Source organism: Poecilia formosa, unplaced genomic scaffold (genome assembly GCF_000485575.1).
Source record: "Poecilia formosa unplaced genomic scaffold, Poecilia_formosa-5.1.2 Scaffold13, whole genome shotgun sequence".
Lineage (NCBI taxonomy): Eukaryota > Metazoa > Chordata > Actinopteri > Cyprinodontiformes > Poeciliidae > Poecilia > Poecilia formosa.
The window spans coordinates 4,076,217-4,097,646 of NW_006799952.1; the positions used below are offsets into that span (position 1 = coordinate 4,076,217).

The window sequence follows — 21,430 nt, forward strand, 5'->3', positions numbered from 1 at the left end:
ATTTAATTTGATGAGTAACAAAAAATATTGTGAATTCTTGCTCATGAAATGGTCACAGCTAAAGCTAGTACGAACTCACTGTTTGACAAGACTGTGGAGTTAATTTCTGGTTTTGTATTTTCCCTCTTTGTAACTACTTTAGACTAAAAAATAAATCAACCTTGATATTACGCAAACTGTGGGAGGAAGACAGAGTAAATGGATGTAATCCACACATCCTTAAGATGATTAAAAAAAAGAAAAAGAAAAACTCTGGTAGTAAAAAACACTGGGAAATAACTTTTGCATTGACCAAATTGGCCCAGATAAGTTTAAGTACTGCCATTTTTTCATTGCTCAATGTATTTACTAAATTGTCATTGAATAAAAACAACGTTTGTGACAACACTACACACAATAAACATATGAATAACTAATTTAGGTGATTAGACTGTTACGATGTAGTCAATTAATAGAACAGTGTACTCTTTCGTCCATTTAAAAAAAAAAAAGATATAGGTAACGTTTCTGTTGTTATAATGGGAAAAAATCAACCATATTATATTATATTATATTTTTAATTTGTCAGCAGGAACTTCTTGCACCTACAGGGTGCGTCCTTGCTCTGGATTGCTCTCTTATTTTCGTGCGTAATGACGCATCCGCCTCCAAGCGCCACCCCTCCCTCCTGTCACATCTGGATCTGGCTCCTCTCATCAGCACCACTCAGCGCAGTAGGAGCGAGTCGGAGTGAGGGAGGGAGGGAAACGACCGGAGAAGAGGAGACTGGCTCGGTCGGTACAGCTACATCTACAACCGAGCAGAACCAAGAGAAGAGCGGAAGGACATTCACACCTTCTCATCCGCACACAACAGTATCTCCATCTCCTGTGTCCCTCCATCTGTTAGTCCAGCTTTTCTCTCCCTCTCTCTCTCTCTGTCTCTCTCCCTCTCTCTCTCTCTGTCTCTCTCGCTCTCTCTCTCTCTTCCTTCCACTTATCTCGGATATTATGAGCTCCAGCTTGCTAGAAAACCCGGTGCAGGCGATTCTGTACCTCCGGGAACTCACCACGATCGTGCAGAACCAGCAGAGTCTCATCCAGACCCAGCGCGCACGGATAGAGGAGCTGGACAGGCGGGTGGACGAGCTCATCGGCGAGAACAGGCACCTGCGGGACGTCAGGGTGCAACAGCAGCTCCCTTACCTTCACCATCATTCCCATCATACTCTCCCGGACCCCAGCTGCCTTCACCATCACCACCACCCGCAGGATCCCCAGCTCAAGAGTACGACGGGGGCTCTGCCAGAGCATGCGGCAACACCAGCGCAGGTTGAGGTGTCTCCGGGCGTCCAGCCCCCGCCTGCCCAACCTATGGACCCGGGGGACATGCAGTTGGTCCCAGCGGACCCCTCTACGATTTCCCCCATTGAGATTGAGTCAGAAAACGGTGGAAGTTGCCCCAGTTGCAAATCTTTGGTTCCGATGACCCCAACAACTCTTTGTCGATCCCTGACCCTGGCAAGGCAATCCGAGTAAGTAAACAATATGGTTGTTTGCGTGTATCGCGCCTGTTTCAGCAGGGGTCAGGTGTTTAGAAACAGGCCCAAATGCAGGTATTTAAACTTTAAACCGCCTGCTTTCTTGAGTTCTCTAAAGAGAATGTTTTTTTTGTTGTTGTTTTTTGTTTTGTTTTGTTTTTTGCATGGAGTAATTTGTGTGTGTGCGGCATCCGCTTTAAACCAGGAGCGTGCGTGCATGCACGTGCGCGCCGAATTGAGAGGCGTTTAATTAACGGAGGTTTCCGTTTCTCGGCTGTGTCGGTCAAGGACTACACCACGAAGAGGAAATATGTGGATTATTTAAATGAGAAACTGGATCACGATCACTGAATCATTACATAACAAACAGCTGTAGGCCTTTACGCGTGCGTGCTCATGTGCATTCAAGCCTCTCTCTCTCTCTCTCTCTCTCTCTCTCTCTCTCTCTATGTGTGCGTGCGTGTGTGTGTGTGTGTGCTAATACACCAAGACCCGTATAGGTGTGTGTGCGTGTGTGTACGTGTGTCTTTGCCAAACGAGTAGTCACTGTCAGTTTGAGACATGAGCGCAGCAGGGGGGTGAGACACCTCCAGTCACCACTGTCCGCGGTATTGCTGCCTCTACATTAATTACATCACGGGATCTGGGAACTCTCACGGGATCTTGGGGGGTTCTCTGATGTTGCTGAGACACATGTTCACATCAATACACACACACAACCCCATCTTGCCTGGCACCAGAGCACCATCTAATGAGATAAAACCATGTTTCTTTTTTCTTGTTATGTATGCTTTCTTTTACTGCTGGTCTCCCCTCAGTGGGGACCCTGATTGGTCTCTGTGGGACAAGACCCCCACTGAGGGAAACCAAAATTCTGTCAGGGTTTTGTGTGAGGGGACATGCTTTAGAAAGGAGTTAGCGATTTTATGTGCTTCTTCAAGACTACACTTCTCAAATTGTTCTAATTCACTGTAATCCATGCCTGCATCATGAGTTGTGTATTGTTCAGCAGTGGTTTCTGGAATTGGAGTCAGGACTCCACTACATGTCAAAAAACGCTAAGTGGCAGATCTTTAGATGATACAGATGAGGACATTTTTTATTTTATTTTATTTTTTATTTTTTTGCTGCTTCTGGCAAAGATGTGTAACAAGCTTTATAAATAAATTCATAATTTCAGCAGCAGCATAGGGTTCCTCTACAACAGAGTAGAACCAAAACTTTAGAAATATTCAACCTTTAACATCAGCTAGTGTAAAAAATACACCAAGAACTAGCCTTTAACAATACTTCCAGTGCAATAATTATTGGCACCCTTACACTTTTATAGCTTCCTCTAGGTGGGCAAAAGAACACATCTTAATTTATTGTATGATGTTCAGAGAGAGAGAGGAGGATCTTTAACCTTTCCTCTTTGCACAATCACTCTAGGTCATCCACAAACTTACTTCCTCTCTCTTGCTTCCTTCTCTTCAGCTCAGCCTAGAGGTTTTCCATAAGAATTAAGTTTGTGGACAGATCATATAAGAAGGCTAACTTTGTCTACAACAAACCATTTCTTCTTTGATTTGATAATATGTTATGGACTGTTTTCCTAGGGAAAAACCCAATGACAACCCGTCTTTTGCAAAAGGCCACCAGTTTTTTTTATTTTTTATTTTTTTTATTGTGAAACTCCCAGTATTTGAATGTGATCATGTTATCTTTCAGAGACTGGGTTCAATGCGTCTTTTGAAATGACACAAGCCCATAGAATCACTTCTTCTCCACCATATCCAATTGCAACCAGGAGATTTTTTCCCCCCTATATATGCATCCTTTGTTTCATGTCAGACTGACTTGTGTGTTACAGAAGAGTTCAGGGTTACTCTCATCTAAAGCACACAAATTCAGTTAAAGTACAAGTTGCCATGAACAAGTTTTCTATATCTTTTATGGATGTGAAGTGCAGCAGGACAGGGAGACAATATTATGTGCTTTCTGCAAGACTGCATTGAATTTGCCACCCACTCCCCATGCAGAAACTCAGATAGTTGCTTGCATTTTAGCTGGTGGGCGGCAGAAACAGGGGCTCGTCATTTGTACGAGAACCACCACTGACTCCAGATTCTCCAGTACGAAGGTACAAACAATGGCCAAGTCTGAGTCTAACCCCACATTCTGTGAACTTGAATCATTTTGCATCAAAGTACATTTCTAGGGTTTACCTTTTCTTTAGTGTACGCCATCAGGTAAGGGGTGGGGATGGAGGCAGTGGGGTTCCTTTCACCTTGGCGTCCTTGCCAGCTGTATTCCGCCTGCAGATGACTGAGGATCAGATTTGTTATTCCTGTTGTCAGTGTGTCTCAGCATGTTCCTCTTGCAACTCCTGAATGTGTCAGTGAGCTTTCGTGCACAACCCTATGTTGGAGCATGCCTCGCACATCCTACTGTATCTATTTATTTGATATTTTCTGTCTCTATAGATTGTAGTGTTTTGCAGCGTTACAAAAGGATGACATGTAGAGTAGTGAGCAGTGTTCAGGTTTGGCAGTGAGCGCGCTTTGCATCTTTGTCAGTGTTGTCAGCGCACGTGAGTGCGAGGAAAGGAGAGGAGACGCTCTTCTCCGCTTGGTCTGCTTCTCTCTCTTTTTTCTCTCTCTCTGTCTCTCTTTCTCTCTCTCTGTCTCTTTCCAGCTGAGCCTTCTATCTGCCCCACTTAGCCCATGGAGCGAACAGTAATCAGCCATTCTCAGGAGGGGGAAAAAAAAAAAAAGCAGAGAGATTGAAAGAGAAGGAGAGATGCGTGCTCAGTCGTTGTCTTTGATGGATCCCTTGGAGGTGTCTACAAGAGGAAGCTTGAGGGTGATGCTATAGGCTGGACCAGCACATCAGGAAGCAGCTGATCCATTCATCCATCTCTCCATAAGAGAGAGATGGATGAATTAAGAATGATTGAAAGGGGGCGGGGGTTGGGCATCGGGGGGGCGGGGGAGAGCTCACTACACAGGGAGTGAAACAGGTACCACAGGAGACCAAACCCCAGGGAAGTGAAATATTTCAAAAGGGTGCGTGTGGGACGTCTGTCTCCTCTGGCTGCAATACCTACAAACAAGCAGTGTGGACAATGTAGGCTGTGGCAGCCTGTGGCACAGCGAAAAGGGCACATGAGCTTTTATTATTTTTTCCCCAGTCCAAATAGAGCTAGTCTTTTTTGCAACACTACTGTTTTCCTTTAACTTTCCCTGCTCTCTCTCCTTGACCCTCACTGGTAAAAGCTCGGCGACAAAGCAACGCAAGGAGAGTGATGAAGCAGAGAAGACAGGGCTCCGAGAGGGAGAGGACGTGGGCCAACAGCAGGATGCATGTAGTGTTAAAATATTCACCTGTTCTTTTTGTAAGTGTTCGAGTTGAATGTGCAGAAGTGCATGTACGTGTGTGTGTTTCTTATGCAGACAGATGGAGCCAGTGAAAGTGTGTGTGTGTGTGTGTGTGTGTGTTTTCACGTGTTCAGCTTTTTTTTTTAACTCTCTCTAATTTTATATTCAAACACGTTACAAAAGAACAGCGTAACAGGATCTTTTAGTTTGCTACTAAGGATTTGTTCAAAAGACATATGCGACTCATATCTATTTCATCTGTCTTGCAAAATCATTCACACCTCTTATATCACAACCCGACCTCTAGCTTTAATTCATTTTAGGTAAATTCCACAACCACAGTGCAGCCACTTTACTCTGATACTAATTAAAATCAAACACAAATATTTACAATTAGTTCACTCGTGTGTAACTTCATTTAAGTATAAAAAACAGACTTGCCCGGGATGAATTTATGGAGAAGTTTAGAATAGAGTTGGGTTAACAATCAATGCCCAAAGCTTTCAACATTTCAGTCCATTTCAATCAGTAATCTGAAAATGGAAAAAGTGTGGCACAGCTACAAACCTACCAAGACGTGGCCATCCACCTAAACTATAGAGCTGCAAATATCCACAACTCAGATTGACAGGTCAGCTGTAGTTGTGCACTCCAAATGAGCTGGTCCGAATGGAGAAAAGCCTTAAGAAGGTGGACACAATCGATGAAGGAGACGCAGCAAACATGCAGGGTAATGCGGTCTGGTCAGATAAAAAGTGCATGAAACCGTTTTGATTAAAAGTATAACTTTTGGCAGAAAACTGATATTACGCATTGTCCTGACCAAATCAGCCCCACTGTGAAACATGGGGGTGGCAATGTCATGTCCTTGGGATGTTGGGTTTTTTCTTTAGAGAGAGCAATGAACTTATCATTTTTGACAGTGGAGGATCATCTGCCAATTGAAAAATGACTAACCCTACAGCCAGAGCTACAATGATTGGCTTGGCTGAATCTGTCACATAAAAAATCCATTAGAACTCATATGGACACTTTTGCAAAGCACTGTAGAACAAACCTGTGATAAATCTTATTAAACAGGGACACAAAAGCTAGATTGATTTCATGCTAAGGTAAGAAACGCTGCCCAGCAGCAATTTTTAAAGCACACAAAATTAGATTTATCTCTTAAATCTGTACAGATACGACAAAGCATAAAAAATAACATGAATAAATCTGTGGAGGATCTTTTTTTATTTGCTTAGCTCTAGGTAGTAATTTGTTTTTGCACATTAACAATACTTCAGTCATTTGTATTTTTACACCAATTAGCATATTGGTGACATTCATATAGTGCAGAGTGTTGTTTTAGGTAGCTTTGTGGATTTCTTGGCTACCTTGTGTTTTCATAGGAAGAACGTTCAAGAAGGTAAATGAGCTTTTTTTTTTTTTTTTGCCACCTGCAACATTGTTGCGGTATCTCTGGCATAAGTGCCCTGTGTCTGCATGGGTGGAGATAATAAGTAATCATGAGGTCTCTTGTGAGTTTCCATCTCATAGAGAAAAAGTGCGACTAGGTGCACAAACGAAGGAAAAAATAAGATATGCAAACCTCATTAACTTAATGTACCCTGTTCCTGCTGAAGAAGTAAGAGAAGAGCGAAACCCAGAACACCTGTGGAAAAACAAAACCGTACATGCACAAGCTAAACTGCAGCACTGGCTCTCGTGCACTTTGACACATCTCTTTCCAAATGAGCTGAGCAAACTTGCACCTACGATTAAATAGCTCTTTGCAGCAAAGAATAAAAGAAACATCCACAAGAAACAAGAAACAAAGCAAGTGTGCAGTAGTTCAAGAAAGTTCTTTAGCTGCTTCTTTGTGCAGCCACACAGAGCTCAGTCCTTTATTTAAATCTGAACTAACACACTGACATGTTGGCACCCCTTAAAAGCTTTAAAAATAAAACCTACACACCACAGAGGTGCAGAAGGTTTGGATCTTTTTAGATGAAAGTCTCGGCTTCAGAAGAACTTCCAAATATACAGTACAAGGCTTGTTTTTTTTTGTTTTTTTTTAAGTGTCTTTACACAGAAGCGTCACACTGCAACATGTGAAGACAGCTGTCAAAACTGCACTTTAAAGAGAAAGAATCTATTTTTCCCCACGATGTCAAACTGAGAGGAACATATCTCCCCATCAGTCACTACTGCGACAGCTTCTTTTAGGTTACATCATCCAGCGTTACTATTAACACATCATCACCTCTCCAATGACTATTATATTTGCTGATTTGGTTGGTTTGTGAGCAGTTTCAAAAAAAAAAAAAAAAAAAAAGAGGAATTTGTTGTACAGTATTGCTCTGGAGTTCATTAGCTTCCAGATCTGCTTTGTGTGAAATGTTTCCAGAAAAAGTAAAAGTGTTCAGTCTTCGACTTGGTCTTGTTGTCTGGCTTGGCTGCACAATTTGAATTCACTGAAAATGTTTTTTTGCACAGACTGGTGGAAAAAAGCAAACCTACAGTGCCTTGCAAAATTATTTATATTGCTTGAACCTTTCCGTATTCTGTCACATTACAACCACAAACTTCACAGTGTTCATGTTTTATGTAAGTGATAGACATGCTGACGTAGGGGACAATGTGAAGAGGTATGAACATGAAACAGTTTATAGATGTTCTTACAAATAAACATGTAAAATATGCACATGTATTCAGGCCCCCTCAGTAAATGATTTGTAAAGCTTTTTTTTTTTTTTTTTTTACTCCAGTTAAACTGGATACCTTTAAGTTTGTCTCTCCCATTATTGCATATCTAAAAACTGCCCAGGACCTTAATGAATTTATTTTTTATTAACTACACAAATATTAGCCCATTAAAAGTTTTACACAGTGAATCGCATTTTTGTTACATATAAAAATAGAACCTTCAAAAAAATGATCTGATGGGATGCTGGTAAAGAGTTTTCTGTTTACATCGTGCAAAAAGGAGTTGGTCTATCAGTGAAGCTATTCAAGCCTAAAATACCATCTCAATGCAAAACATGTTGCAGCAAGCACAGATGTCCCCAATGGTACTGTCAGTGTCCTCAGTTCACATTTCTTTTAAAGTTTTTTTTTTTTTTTTTGGCTCAGCCTTTATTTGAGCATGGTTAGACAGGAAAGTAGGTAGCAAAAGAGGCAGAAGACATGCAGCAAAGGTCTTCTGGCTGGGACTTGAACCTTTGATGTCCGAATTGAGGATCAAGGCCTCCGTGTGGATTGTCCTTTACCCCTGCGCCACCACAGCGACTCCTCTGTTCACATTTCTAAACCAGTATTTTTTCAAGGAAGTCACATGAATAACGAGAGGTTGCTAAAACACTTGAAAGCTGAATGGGCATAATAGCACTTTGCTCCAATCTGGTTGAGTAACCTGAAAAACAGATTAAAACAAATATCTTTGTTATAGAGCTCATATGTCTATTCATCCAATAATTTAGCAGCACAAATAGCTTTTGAGTTGAATATGTTGCTTACTTTGTCGATACATAGTTTTTGATTAATATACAGTAATTGTGATTGATTAATTATAGATCCTACAATTGTCAAAATTTAAGTTTGAATCAAGTTACACACTAAAAACTATGGGCTTACCATTGTCAATTGGAAAATACCTCAACATCTTCATCATGAATGGACTGAGAGCATCTTTCTCTTTGCCTCTCCCCCATTTGTTACAAATAGTTGCCCGGTTAGCAGATTTTCTCAACTGAATTGTGAATTTCTATATCTATATCTATTTATATCTATATCTCCTCCCAGAATAATCCTCCAGTCCAGTTTACTTGGGTGGTTTGCAGTGCCATTGTGTTTAAATTTTTAGTTTGAACAGTTCCCCCTGAGATTGCTCCTAACTTGTGATATTGTTTTAGAACTTAACGCTTTAAACGTCTCCATGACTTTATCCCAGTCTGTCCTTTGGTCTTCATGTTGTTTTCTAATGTTCCCTGTAAATTTCAGAGGCCTTCAGAGGACAACAGCATTTATGCAGATGTACTCTTTTATACAGGTGGTCTGACTTGGGTGACTTTTGAAGATGAACTGGTTTATATTTAGAGGCATCAGGGAAAAGGTGACCGAATGCTAATATAAGACACCCTGTTCGGACTTAATTTGTCACAGAAAAACCATGTGTCATTTTATTTCCCTATTATCCACCATTTTTTAGGTAAAAAAAAAACTACATTGAAGTTCTTCATTGTAAAATAACAAAATGTAAAAAAAACTCCAGGACTATGACAATTTACAGATGTCACTGTGTTTTTTAGCCTAACCTAGTAAATAATGCCCAGAAGAGTAGCTGCATTGATTCTCCTTCCTTTGATTCCTCCAATTTGACATAAAAAAAATCTCATTGACAACACCTCTGTGCTCTGAATGTGTGAAATGAAGACTATTTCAGAAGCTTTTGTGTTGGATAGATCACAATTGAGAAACTGTTCCTGAGACTCAAAAACTAGCAGGCAGTAAATTAGGTTCATGAACGTTTGCAGCCAAGGATCACTACTTCATTTGCAACTAACTGTGTGAAAACCAAACCTTAAGAGGAAGCATATGCATTCTGAGGTTTTCTGTAAGCTCTCGGACAAGAAACTAATCACATAAGGGGCATGATTAAAGAAAATGGCAAAAATGAATTCAGAAATAATTATTAAAGTTTATAAAAGCACATGTATGTGTTCCATTGATCTTGGATCAAGTAGCAGATCACAGAATCAGAGTGTGAACAGAGTGTGAGATTTTTAGGGAAAATATCAGGGTCCCTTTAAGTCTGTAGAAGTTGCTGTGAAAAGGTGGCTTTTTATAGCCCAGACTGTCACTCCTGGTTTTGCGCCGACTCTGACTGCCTGTCACTGTGACTTTGTGTCATGAGCTTTAATCTGAACCCAGGTCATAAAATCGACTGTAGTATAGCCAACAATGTCCCTTCACTGCATTTATTCAGCACAATGAAGAAGTTCCTAATGTTCTTGATGCCCAGATAATACCTATAAAACAATCCATAAATGCTGGTCCTGGTTGTCATTTTTATGTATGTAGAAATGGAAACTATAGGGCATCCTGAATTTAAAGGAAGGCAATCTATACAGCTGCTTAAGAATGCATTTTTTCTTTCTTGTTCCACATAAGAGCTCCAGCGTAATGCCTAAAATATGAATGTGAATGTAAAATGTATGAGAGACAAATGAGAAAGGCCAGCTGAAGAGGAGGAAGTAGGAAACAGAGCTGGAGCAAGCATCTTTCCAGATTGGGTTCAGGGATTTCTGCTAAATCGCAGCTGATCTGACACGTACACACAAACATATAAATACACCCGTTCTAAGCTTTCTCAGCCTTGATTTGACCTACATAGGGTATTTGCCCTGGGATCAGTCACTGACTGTAAAATGTAATGATACAATAATCCAAAGAGCAAGAAGGGAGACTCTCTAGGATCTTTTTTTGTGTTTGTTAAAAGTGATCATCTTGGGTACTAAAGAGGAATGTTGAACACACATCATCGGCAGACAGAATGACAACCTGTCCTTTCAGCTCTGCGTGCGTGCCTTGCTCCTTTTCTTTCTCCTTTGCTGACCTCTGCTTTTTTCCTCCATCCTTCTGCAGGAGTGAGACCGTGCTGCATCAGTTTTGCTGCCCCGCCCCTGAACATCCGGAGACCGATACCTCGGGATCATCAAGGTGAGCTCAGCCGAGAAGGACAATTGCTAATTCTCCGATGTGCGTAGTTGGGTTGATGACATCACAAAAGGCACAGGATTGTAGCTAACCACCTGACATTTTTAAGTATTGTAGCAGAGGTGCTGTTTTTAAAGTATTTCAACATTGATTTTGAAGCATTTGAGTTGCACGAGTTGAAGGTTTTTTTTTATTTTTATTGTCATGTGCCTGAGCTAGAGTTTGACTCATATGGATACGAAGCCATGATGGTTACTGGCATGGATGATGAAGCTGACTGTCTGCAGAACTTTAGTTTTTTTGATCATATTTAAAATTTCTCTTCCTGTAGGTTTTTGTATGTGTTCGCCACTTTAATGCTATATTCATATTGCATCACTTTAAACTGTTATGTGATTTGCCAGTGCATTGACACCTCATGCTGTCTGAATTCAAACTGCTTTTGCTTATCGAAACAAACTTCTCTCTTTCCTACATTTTCTCTGTGGTCTTAACTCGGTTATAGTAATAGCATGGGCTGTACCGCAGGTTCATGCATGCTGGGGTTAACTGACAGGATTGTGCCCATACAAATCTGTTTGGGATAATTGTTTTGGTGGAAGTAGTGGCTTATGCAGTGACTTCAGAAAACATTGTTAGGATTTGAAAATCATTTTAATGGAATATATTGACAAGACCATATGGTTTCAATAGCAAATTGATTTAAAATGATTGCTGAAGGTCTTTCAAAATAACAGCTGGGCATTCCAGTCAGGCTTTGTTCTTTTTTCATAAACCACATCAATGTGCATGCTGTCATTTTGTTTTCTGAAATCTACGATGCATTCACACTTACAGACAAACGTTTATTCAAAGTACGCAACGAAAAACGGGGGAAAAGAAGTAAACAAAAGAATTGTCAGTTTCTCTTTGCCTTATTGCCAACAAAATAGCCAACACTTAAAACTTTTAATCATGCCTGATGGGAACTGTGCAGTGCTGAACTGGTCCATATGTCAGTGCAAAGTGGTGTAATTTTGAGGTTCAGCAGTACAGCTACATGGCTAAATGTGTAGCAAACGCATAGCTTCACCGTCTGCAACTCACAAAAAGACAACAGAAGAGGAGGTGGTATGATGTAGGTATCAAAACGACCATGGCAACTCTGAAGTGATGCAACAGATATCTCTACCATAGTAACTGGAGAATCTACAGTAGCCATTTTAACAGCTTGTTTCTGAGTGGGCTGTGCATGGAGAGTGTGAATGTGTAAACTTTCATTTAAAGGCTTGAATGAGCGCCTTTCTTCTTTAAACCCTTTTTACTTTGCTTCATCTTCATATGCAATTGTTTATTCTCTCTCGCTTGTTTTTATCTTTTTTTTTTTGCCTGCTTTTTGGAAGCCCACGTCTTGCTCAATCATTGCGTCGCAATTATTTCCACCTCATCCCACCCCATTAAGTTTATTTCTTTTCTCAATATCACCATCTGTCTGTCTGTCTGTCTGGTATCCCTCTATTTTCTGTGGAGATCTAACGACTTAACTCCTACACTCACACGGTCCTGATTGGATGGGCAAATGACAGAGAGGCAGTGGGCGTCCAGCTGAGATGAGACTGGTGTGGCTCTCTAATGCCAATGCAGCTCTTTATTATCACCACTCTCATCATCATCATCATCATCATCATCATCATCATCATCATCATCATCATCATCATCATCACATGAACATGTTGGTTGCAATCCTTCACTGCCTCTACAGTTGCTGATACACACTCTAAATCCATCAGTGCACACTCACCTCCCAAGAGATGCCATGAGATCTGCCTCTAGCCTAACCTGCCATACCCTTCGCTCTTCCAACCTTTAAGTGTGTGGGTGTGCATCCCCCCCTGGGCGTGCAGGGCTTTAAGCGATACGATTTGACCAAGGTTTTTCTGTCTCGCCCCCTGATGACGCCTGTGCTTGCATGTGTGCTGTCTGTGTTTGTTGCTGCATATGCTTTGCAGGAGAAAGTGCGCACAGTGCCCCTATCATCACCGAGACTCTTGCCTGGCCAGATGCATTAATAGCTCAGGTCTTGCTTTAAAACCCTCTAATGTATTCTAATGTACTCTAATGTATTCTGATGCAGCGCTGGGGCATGGCAGTGTTTTAATAGACTTTTTGATAGAGACAGCCTCCAGCGTGCACACACCAACAGGCAGCCTGTAACTATCTTACTGTTTCCGACTTCGCTGTAGTTATCTCGCTTTCTGCTCTCCTCTTTCTGGCTCTTTTCGCTGACTCTATCTCAGAGGATACAGCCAAACCTAGCCTCTCCGGCCCTGTCTCCGACTTTTAGTGAGAGACGCTGCAGTATACTTCGTTTCACAGCAATCAGAGGAAACAAAGAGAGACTTAAGTGATGCACTCATTATTTAAGCATGAGCTGGCTTTTAATTCTCCCCTGTTGTTTTTTAGCTCTGGTTTCGTTCGTGTAAAAATAATCGGAGTAAGCAGTATCCGGCCAGGACGGGAGATTCCACAAGCATCACACTCGCGCTTGTGAGTGCATATAGTCTTAAAGCCTTCAGGGTATGATCATAAATCTGTCCACTCCAGAGCTCTTTTGTGCTGAAAGTTAGTTTTTCATCCCATTCCTATGTGGAAAGAAGTTTGCAAAGATGAAGGGAAGCCTTATGTGTGAGAACATCTGGATTATCGGAAGGCCTAAGAGAATGAGGGTGTTTGCTGTGTTATGCTGGCAAATTACTTAAGCCCTACATGACTTTTCGCAGAATTTTGATAATGCTACCATGTAAAAGAATGTTGTACCATCTGTGTCTGGGATTAAAAATGGCTGACCTCAGGGAGCAGCCTACTCCACCCTTGACACTGCTGGGTTCTGAAGCTAAATTTAAACTCTGATGTGATTTTTGTGATGTTGCTCAGCTTCTGGTTTTCACTTTTGAGATGAGCAGTCATACTGTACAAACCATTTCAGATTTTGTCTAGTCACAAGCAACAACCTCAATGTATTTTCAGGGATTTCTTTTGTGGTAGATCAAGCTTTATTGTGCAGTGATGGAAAAGGTTACATGTTCTTTTGTTAATTTTATAAATATAAATCTGAAAAGTTTGGTGTGCCTCGCTGAAACCACAACTGCAAATCTTTTGGCACTTCTTTCTGCTTTGCAAAATAACTAAAGTTCAGTCAGACTGGATCGAGCGTGTTTATTAGCATCTATTTTAATGTCTTGTCACAAGTTTTTTAAGTGGGTTTTTGTTTGCACTTTGACTGGATAATATATAGTTGAGTCCAAAATGATCTATCCAGCAAATTTTAAGTTTAACCTTCTAATTGTGGCAACATTTTTCTTCTCATTGGAAGTAATAGTAACATTTTAGAATGGCTCATACTGGGTCCTGACGTAAATGTGAGAAAGTCAGTAAGATTATTAAAGAGGTGGCATAGAGGCATTCCAGCCTTAAAGACTTGGAGCTCATCATCAAAGATAACTTGTAAGATACCAGTGGGAAATGCTAAAAAATAAGAACGATTTGATGGCTGTAATGCCAGTGAAGATTTTTCCATTGACTGATTAGAAAAGTATATTTTTTTCACATGTCATGTATTTTTCAAGTAATAATTCCAATAAAATGTAAATTTGATTTTTTTATTAGCTGATTGTATTTTTTTTTAGAAGATGCTTGTTAGATTTTCTTTTGAAAATAAACTTAGTTAAATGAAAATACCTCTTAACCCATATCTGACAGTGATCATATCCCTTAAATTAAAAATTTTCTTTGTAGATCTCATTGCATGTTTAGGGTTGCTCTCATGGAAGGTGAGTATCCACCTCTGTCTTTAGTTTTTTGATCTGCTTTTATCTCATTGCTTAAGACAAGCATAAGACAGCATCATGCTGTCACCTCCATGTCTCACTATCATAACATCTATGTAATATGACAAATATTTAGAAAATTTAAACGTTATAAGTACCTCACAAAACCAGCTGGATCTCTGTAGGTGTGTGTTTTCGACTTCATGTAGCTCAGTTTAGCAGATGTGGAAATCTTGGCATGAGCCGACGTTCAATTTGTAAGGTCGCTTTGAAGTAGGCAGGTGGTACTGGTGTATTCTTGTAATATTCTTGGTATGTATGAATGTTCTCTGCTCTGCATCACTCTGGGTTGCTGAATTCAAAGTGTCATGAATATGAAGTCCCCGTATCGGTGGAGTCAGATTAGGGTTTCCCCTAACTTGTTCTCTGAGTCACGCCTGACTGTATTGGCATGGCATTCCTGTTTGCAGTATTTTTGAAAGCTTAATCCCAACAGCGCAACACGGGAAAAAGCCTCCCCAATAATCTTTTTATTTCCACGCAGCACACAGAGAACGAAAGGCTCATCCAAATGATGTCATTGCCATGGATACACATTAGCTTTCAGAGGGTCATACATGAATTCAGCCTTGATCTTAATAGTAAAAACTGAGAGTGGAGCAAAGGCTGGCGTGGAAACATTGCAAGAGAAAATAAATACAAACGTGAGTGGCAAGTCTTAGCTAGGAGTTATTTGTTTGAATTCCTTATATAAGTCAGTGTAACACTTTCTATTTGATTCAGTAGTGGTGCAGACACTTTCTGGATTCGTCTGGCATAATATCGGTACTAAATAAAAGAGATCAAATCCTTTGGCATAAGAATATTGTGGGAAAAACACAAGTTACAACTTACAGGTCTTTATTGCAGCAATACGCTGCACATGGCTTTCCTTTTTGAAAGCTCTCTTGAGGCACAGCGTCTAAGCTGTTAAATCACCTTGGCTCTAGCCAAAAATAAACACAGAAACATAAAAGGAATCACTGAAAGTTTTCACCGCTAAATATGAGATTTTTATTTGTGCATGACAGTCTCACCGGATAAAGATGGGAACCTTTGTCCAACTGTTAAAGGAGAGTGTTAGGCAAACTCATGAAAATTTGATAAGAGCTTTGTAAGCTAATGTTTACATAATACACCCCCGATCCAAAAAAAAACTAAACACAACATAGTTATGATTCATCAGTGTGTAAATCTGTGAGTTTTACTGATCTGAGCCACAGTACGTTAATGATCTGCTTTAAAGTATTGTGGTGCCGTATTGCTACATACTTTCAATACCTCTCAGGTCTTCTGGTTCTGCTCACCATCCCCAAAACCAGAACCAAATATGGAGAAACAGCATTCAGCTTCTGTGCACTACAAATCTGTGGTGCATAGAACACAGAAAACTTACAGAAAACCTCAAAACACCAAAAACTCTGAGTTTCTTTAAATCTAGACTAAAAACCCAAATGTTTAGAGTTGCTTTGGACCATAATAAATGAAACACTAACCAGTATTTTGATGTGTAATGATGGCACTTGGCAAAATATAATTTTAACTGGTTTTCTCAATTCTTCACTGTGTGTTTTGGTGTCTTCTATGACTTTATATTTTTGTGTTTTCATGGTGTAAAGCACCTTGAACTGCTTCGATGCTGAAATGTGCTATACAAATACATTTGATTGATTGATTGATTGATTGATTGATTGATTGATTGATTAATGAAAGCTGAATTTTATCATTTCCCCTTTGAGCAAAATCTTTGCTGAATTTTTGTTTTTTCACCTTTTCTATTTTGAAAAATGATGAGTATGGAGGGTGGTTCCTGCCAAAATTGGCAAAAAAATATAGGAATAAATAAATGGTTTGATGAATTAATTAATGGGACAAACATTGCATCCTGGGCTGCACAGTGGCGCAGTAGCACTGTTGCCTTACAGCAAGAAGGTCCTGGGTTCGATTCCTGGCTTTGGGTCTTTCTGGATGGAGTTTGCATGTTCTCCCTGTGCATGCGTGGGTTCTCTCCGGGTACTCCAGCTTCCTCCCACAGTCCAAAAACATGACTGTCAGGCATATTGATCTCTCTAAATTCTCCCTAGGTGTGTGTGTGTGTGTGTGTGTGTGTGTGCGTGTGCGTGTGTGTGTATGGTTGTTTGTCCTGTCTGACTCTGTGTTGCCCTGCGACAGACTGACGACCTGTCCAGGGTGACCCTGCCTCTTGCCTGAAACGTTAGCTGGAGATGGGCACCGGCAAGCCTCCCGACCCCACCAGGGAGAAGGGTGTACAGAAAATGGATGGATGGATGGAAATATTGGATTCTCCTTCCCCCACCATCACAAACTCAAAATTTCAATATACTACTGCATCTGAAAATGAATTTATTCCATTAGATTTAAAGTATTTACATATTCTTGTGCAAAAAGCCTGGGTAGTTAATCTAGTTTATCAACAAATATCTCTTAGACATAATTTTAAAAATTTGAACCTGTGTGTATGCTATGTTATGAAAGGGTATTGCCTCTGAATCTGGACTCTATATGCTGTCAGCTTTTTCGTATTCAGCCGTTGCCTGCAACTTGCAGTGGAGCCACAAGTCTGACCAAATAAGAGTGGACACGGAAAGTCAGTCATCTGCCCCTCAGGCCACCACAGTCCACGTTCTGCCTAATTTATGAATCTCTACCCACTCCGCAGAGCTGAAGGCCAGGCCCCTGTAAAGAGTGAAGATATGTGGTCGTGGGGGAGGAACTGAAATCTCTCTGCTCTTATTTCCCTTGCAGCGGACAGATCCTGAGCCTGGAGGATGGGACGTCCTCTGGTGGAGGACAGGAAGTGAAGGGGCTGAAGAGGGAGGGACCCAGCGAGTATGAGATCAATTTGGAGAACAAAAACAAACAGGTATGCCTTTTCCTTAGTGGATCAATATGCTCAATCACAAGGTTTGGAGTAAAAACTGCTGGCAGCTCTACCTTGTTTAACGTGGGCAGGTGTGTGTGCGCGTGCGAGTGTGTGTGTGAGAGAGAGAAGATTTCTTGACAAAAAAGATTCCCATTTAGATCTATTTCCGTCTCTGTTGACATGAAAAAGAACACCCAGGATACTGAGTGCCACAGCGACAGGAACAGAGGAAAGGGAGATGCTAGGTTGTCATGGTAACAACTAATAACTGCTCGTGGTGGCTGAAGATGTCTTTATTCCTCATAGCAAGCAACTGAAGGGTCTGCTGTTGTATCTCGCTGTGCTGCTGCGGTGCTTGAGTGCATGTATCCACTCGTGGTGTGACCAGACACACAGCAGACATATTGTGAGGTTTCCCTCTTTTTTTTTTTTCCCTGCCCCACCTGCCTCTCGTTCCTCTGGAAATATTAAAGGTGAAGTTCTGAGAAATTGTAGGATTTTTGGGTGGTGCTGCAAACAAATAGGCTCCCCCATTCATTTAACTCAATCTGTCATGGTCCATCTCTATATCCTTGCTATGAACTATTAGCAGAAGGATGATGATTCCATAAGCCCTAAACCACTCCAGGTAGAGCCAACCTATAATTAAGAAGGATACCTCTGTGAACAGTGTGAGTGTGTATTTCAGGACTCCTCTTGGCTCTTTTGATCTCGTTGCTCGAAAATGGCAGCGTGTTTGATTGCTGATGAATGATTAAAACGTGTTTCAGTGGGTTTATCACTCTTGCAGTGTTTTTCAATGACTCTCAAAGCAATTTAAAGGCGTTTGATGTGTTCACTCCCACTCACCACCTTCCTGTGCCCTCAGATAGAGGAGCTGGAGCAGAAGTATGGAGGCCATCTGATCGCAAGGCGGGCAGCGCGCCGCATCCAGACGGCCTTCCGCCAGTACCAGCTCAGCAAGAACTTCCAGAAGATCCGCAATTCGCTGTCAGAGAGCAAGCTGCCTCGCCGCATCTCCCTGCGCCATCCCAGCCCTTCATCCCGGAGCAGGAATGCGGCCCAGAGACACAGCTACACTCTGCATCCAGGAGGTGGACAGATTCCCTTACGCTCAAAAACTCCTCCTCCACCTCCTTGTCGCTCCACATCTCTTCCCCCGTCACCAGCGTCAGCCCCAGCAAATGCCCCGTCATCAGCTCCAAGTCAGGCTCCGTCTCAGACATCTGGACCTACACTCACACAGCTGGAAGACTGCTTCTCCGAGCAGGTCAGTGCACTTTGTGGAGATATAAATAAGATCTGGTGCGATAAACTTGTGGTTCACGAAGAAAGAATCTCAGAAACTTGAAACTATTTCAACAGGAATGCAATGGAGGAAAATGAAAGAATGAAACATAACTCTGACTCAGAAAAACGTTTAAAATAAGCAACTCCGTTTTGTTAAAATTTGCAATGTGTTAAAATTTATCTAATGAATATGTTTGTATGTATAGGATCTTATTCTTCCTTTGGGTGTGAGCACTTTTGCAAAACATGGTGTTTCACCATCCTTGCTTGGTGTTAAAAGTTTCAGGAGCACATTAGGATCTGTTATTTGGAATTCATACGGTGTTTTTCACACTCAAAAGCTGAACTGCAGGTGGTTCACTGAATCACCTGGAGTCTTTAATACAAATCCAACCTGTTTGAACATGCGCAGACTGTTTGTGGTAAATGTTTAGCTTTTGCTCCGAAGCTTGTGTGTCATGTTCCACTATAAAGACGACTTTACATTGTGCATCTTATGTGCAGTAATTCACCAAGAGCTATGAGGGTGGGTCTTGTTTTTATATATTTTAAGCATTTATTGTATTTTGTTCAAGAGAGTTCCAGTGTGCTTAAAGATGAATTAAAATCTGAAAAAGTAAAGTAATGTCAAGTTTATCAAGCCACAAATTACCCTTTAGTAAACCCGCTGCCTTGCTGATATAATAGCATGTTCAATGTAGCCTGACATGTCTTACAGTAGTCATTAATTATCAGCCTGAACTTATGAACTTTTCTGCAGTTCAACACAGACAACCTCACGCAGAGTCGCTGACTTAATGTGCGTTTTTCTTATTCCTGCCCTTGCAGCTTCACTCCTTGGCTCAGTCCATCGATGATGCTCTTCGCGGTTGGAGCCTGTCAGAGGGAGGAGAGGGGAAGGGACTTCTGATGGACCCCGGGGCCCTTCGTGCAGCTGCAGAAAGTGCCGGCCTGCCCCGCAGCGCCAGCTCCCTGCTTATGGCTTTCAGGGATGTAACTGTTCACATAGACAGCAATAGCTCCTACACCATCTCATCCGCGACCACCACGACCACCACCTCTCTGGGAAATGCAAGCGGAGGAGAATCAGGCAGCAGGAAGCCCTCTGTTAGTGGGACAGGCGGCGGAGGGGACGGGCAGTCGATGGAGGAACCCGAGTTTCCCGCCCCTCCGCCCAGCGAGGAGCTGGAAATGGTCGATCCGGGATCTAGGAGGGGGTCTGCGGCACCAGCTGCCGCAGGGGTTGGGATGGAGGGGGAAAACAGCTCAGACAGACTGGGATCCTCCACTTCCACCTCCACCTCCACGTCAATCTCCACCTCAGTGCAGTCTAATCAGCAACCTGCTCAAATTTACACTCAGTACCAGCAGTATCACTACACTCATCCCCAGCAGGTCCCCGGGGGTCCGAGTCCGGATTCCCTGCAGGCCCTTGTCGTCTCTCTGCCAAGGGACCGCTGCCAGGATCCAGCCTCCTGTCGCTCCCCAACCCTGTCCACCGACACGCATCGCAAACGCCTCTACAGGATCGGACTCAACCTGTTCAACGTGTGAGTGGGCTGGCAGTTCACATAAAGCTCTGTGACAAAATAAAAACACGTTAAATATTTCCCCATCCTCTGGCTTTGACTTCAAAGCCCCGATGTTTGTTTTGAACAAACTCCCAACAACCCTTTAAAATACTTATGAACAGCAGCTTATTATTGCTTGTAATTGCCGGGGGGAAGTGTCTGTTTAGTGCCATCTTCTGATTGTGTGATGTCCATGAAAAAAAAAAAAAAAATCCAGGAGGGAGGATGGGGATGAAAAGTGGAGTGCAAACTGCAGCAGAATACTAGAGGCAGTGGAGGAGGCTGTGAACAATGCTAGAGCTGCTCAGGTTCTAAAAATAGAGTCAACAGTGGGCCTTCATTTAATATTAGTTAATACAAATTAAAGTAAATGAACTCAGTGACAGGCGAGCTGATCTCAAAGTTGTGAGCTAACAGCTTTTCTGCATGAGCGCATGCTTCTTTTCCCAGTTTGTACTCCCTTCTACTCACACTCTCTAGCTCTCACACATATTAAGCTCATTTACTCCCAAATGCAGAGAAACACAACTTCTGTCTCACCCACACACAAACACCCACACACCCCTACGCGTGTACACTTGAAAGCACAAAATGACAGCACACAATGCTAATTCTAACACTCTTCTGCTTCTCTGGTTTTGGCGGTGCCAGGAACCCCGAGAGGGGCATCCACTTCCTGATCACGCGTGGTTTTGTCCCGGACACGGCTATAGGCGTGGCACACTTCCTTCTGCAGAGGAAGGGCCTCAGTCGACAGATGATTGGAGAGTTCCTGGGCAACAGCAAGCTGCAGTTCAACAGGGACGTCCTCGAGTAAGTGCACTGTATTCATTTAAAGTTCCCGGCGCGTAGAGAGACTTGCGCTGTGCCTTGCAAAAGCGTCCATACGCCAACAAAAAGAAATCTGGGAAGTGTTTGTGCTAAGGCATTGCACAAAGCCGTGCTCAATATATCATTACGGTACAACTGCAATCCTACCAAAACATGGCCATCCACCCGAACTGAGAGAAGAACACAAGATGCCAATTTTAAATCTATGCCCACAGCTATTCACAGCTCAAGTGGACAAATTTACAGATAGAATGACAATTTGATGGGAACTCCATAAAACTATCTGGTGATTGTGGCAGAGCTGCAAGAAAAACTAGAATTGTACTCAGCCTGCAAACCACATTCCATCCATAATGTGGATGGATGGATGGGTGGATGGATGGATGGATGGATGGATGGATGGATGGATGGATGGATGGATGGATGGATGGATG

The 21,430-nt window shown here is 42.0% G+C and overlaps 1 protein-coding gene across 3 annotated transcripts in view; it reads left to right on the top strand.

The window, feature by feature from the left end:
• The first annotated feature begins 685 nt into the window (after nucleotides 1-685).
• The window catches only part of iqsec3b (IQ motif and Sec7 domain ArfGEF 3b), a 39,829-nt gene continuing 19,084 nt past the window's right edge, over nucleotides 686-21,430 (top strand). Inside the window, exons 1-7 of one of the 3 annotated variants that reach the window (XM_007545711.2) lie at nucleotides 686-918; nucleotides 967-1,513; nucleotides 10,504-10,578; nucleotides 17,187-17,304; nucleotides 18,173-18,574; nucleotides 19,423-20,144; nucleotides 20,817-20,978. In XM_007545711.2, coding sequence (XP_007545773.1) covers nucleotides 990-1,513; nucleotides 10,504-10,578; nucleotides 17,187-17,304; nucleotides 18,173-18,574; nucleotides 19,423-20,144; nucleotides 20,817-20,978 — 2,003 coding nt within the window. In that variant the 5' untranslated portion in view covers nucleotides 686-918; nucleotides 967-989. Of the gene's footprint in view, nucleotides 1,514-10,503; nucleotides 10,579-17,186; nucleotides 17,305-18,172; nucleotides 18,575-19,422; nucleotides 20,145-20,816; nucleotides 20,979-21,430 lie in introns of all 3 variants that reach the window. The other 2 variants (XM_016668189.1, XM_007545712.2) reach the window with 2 other exon arrangements.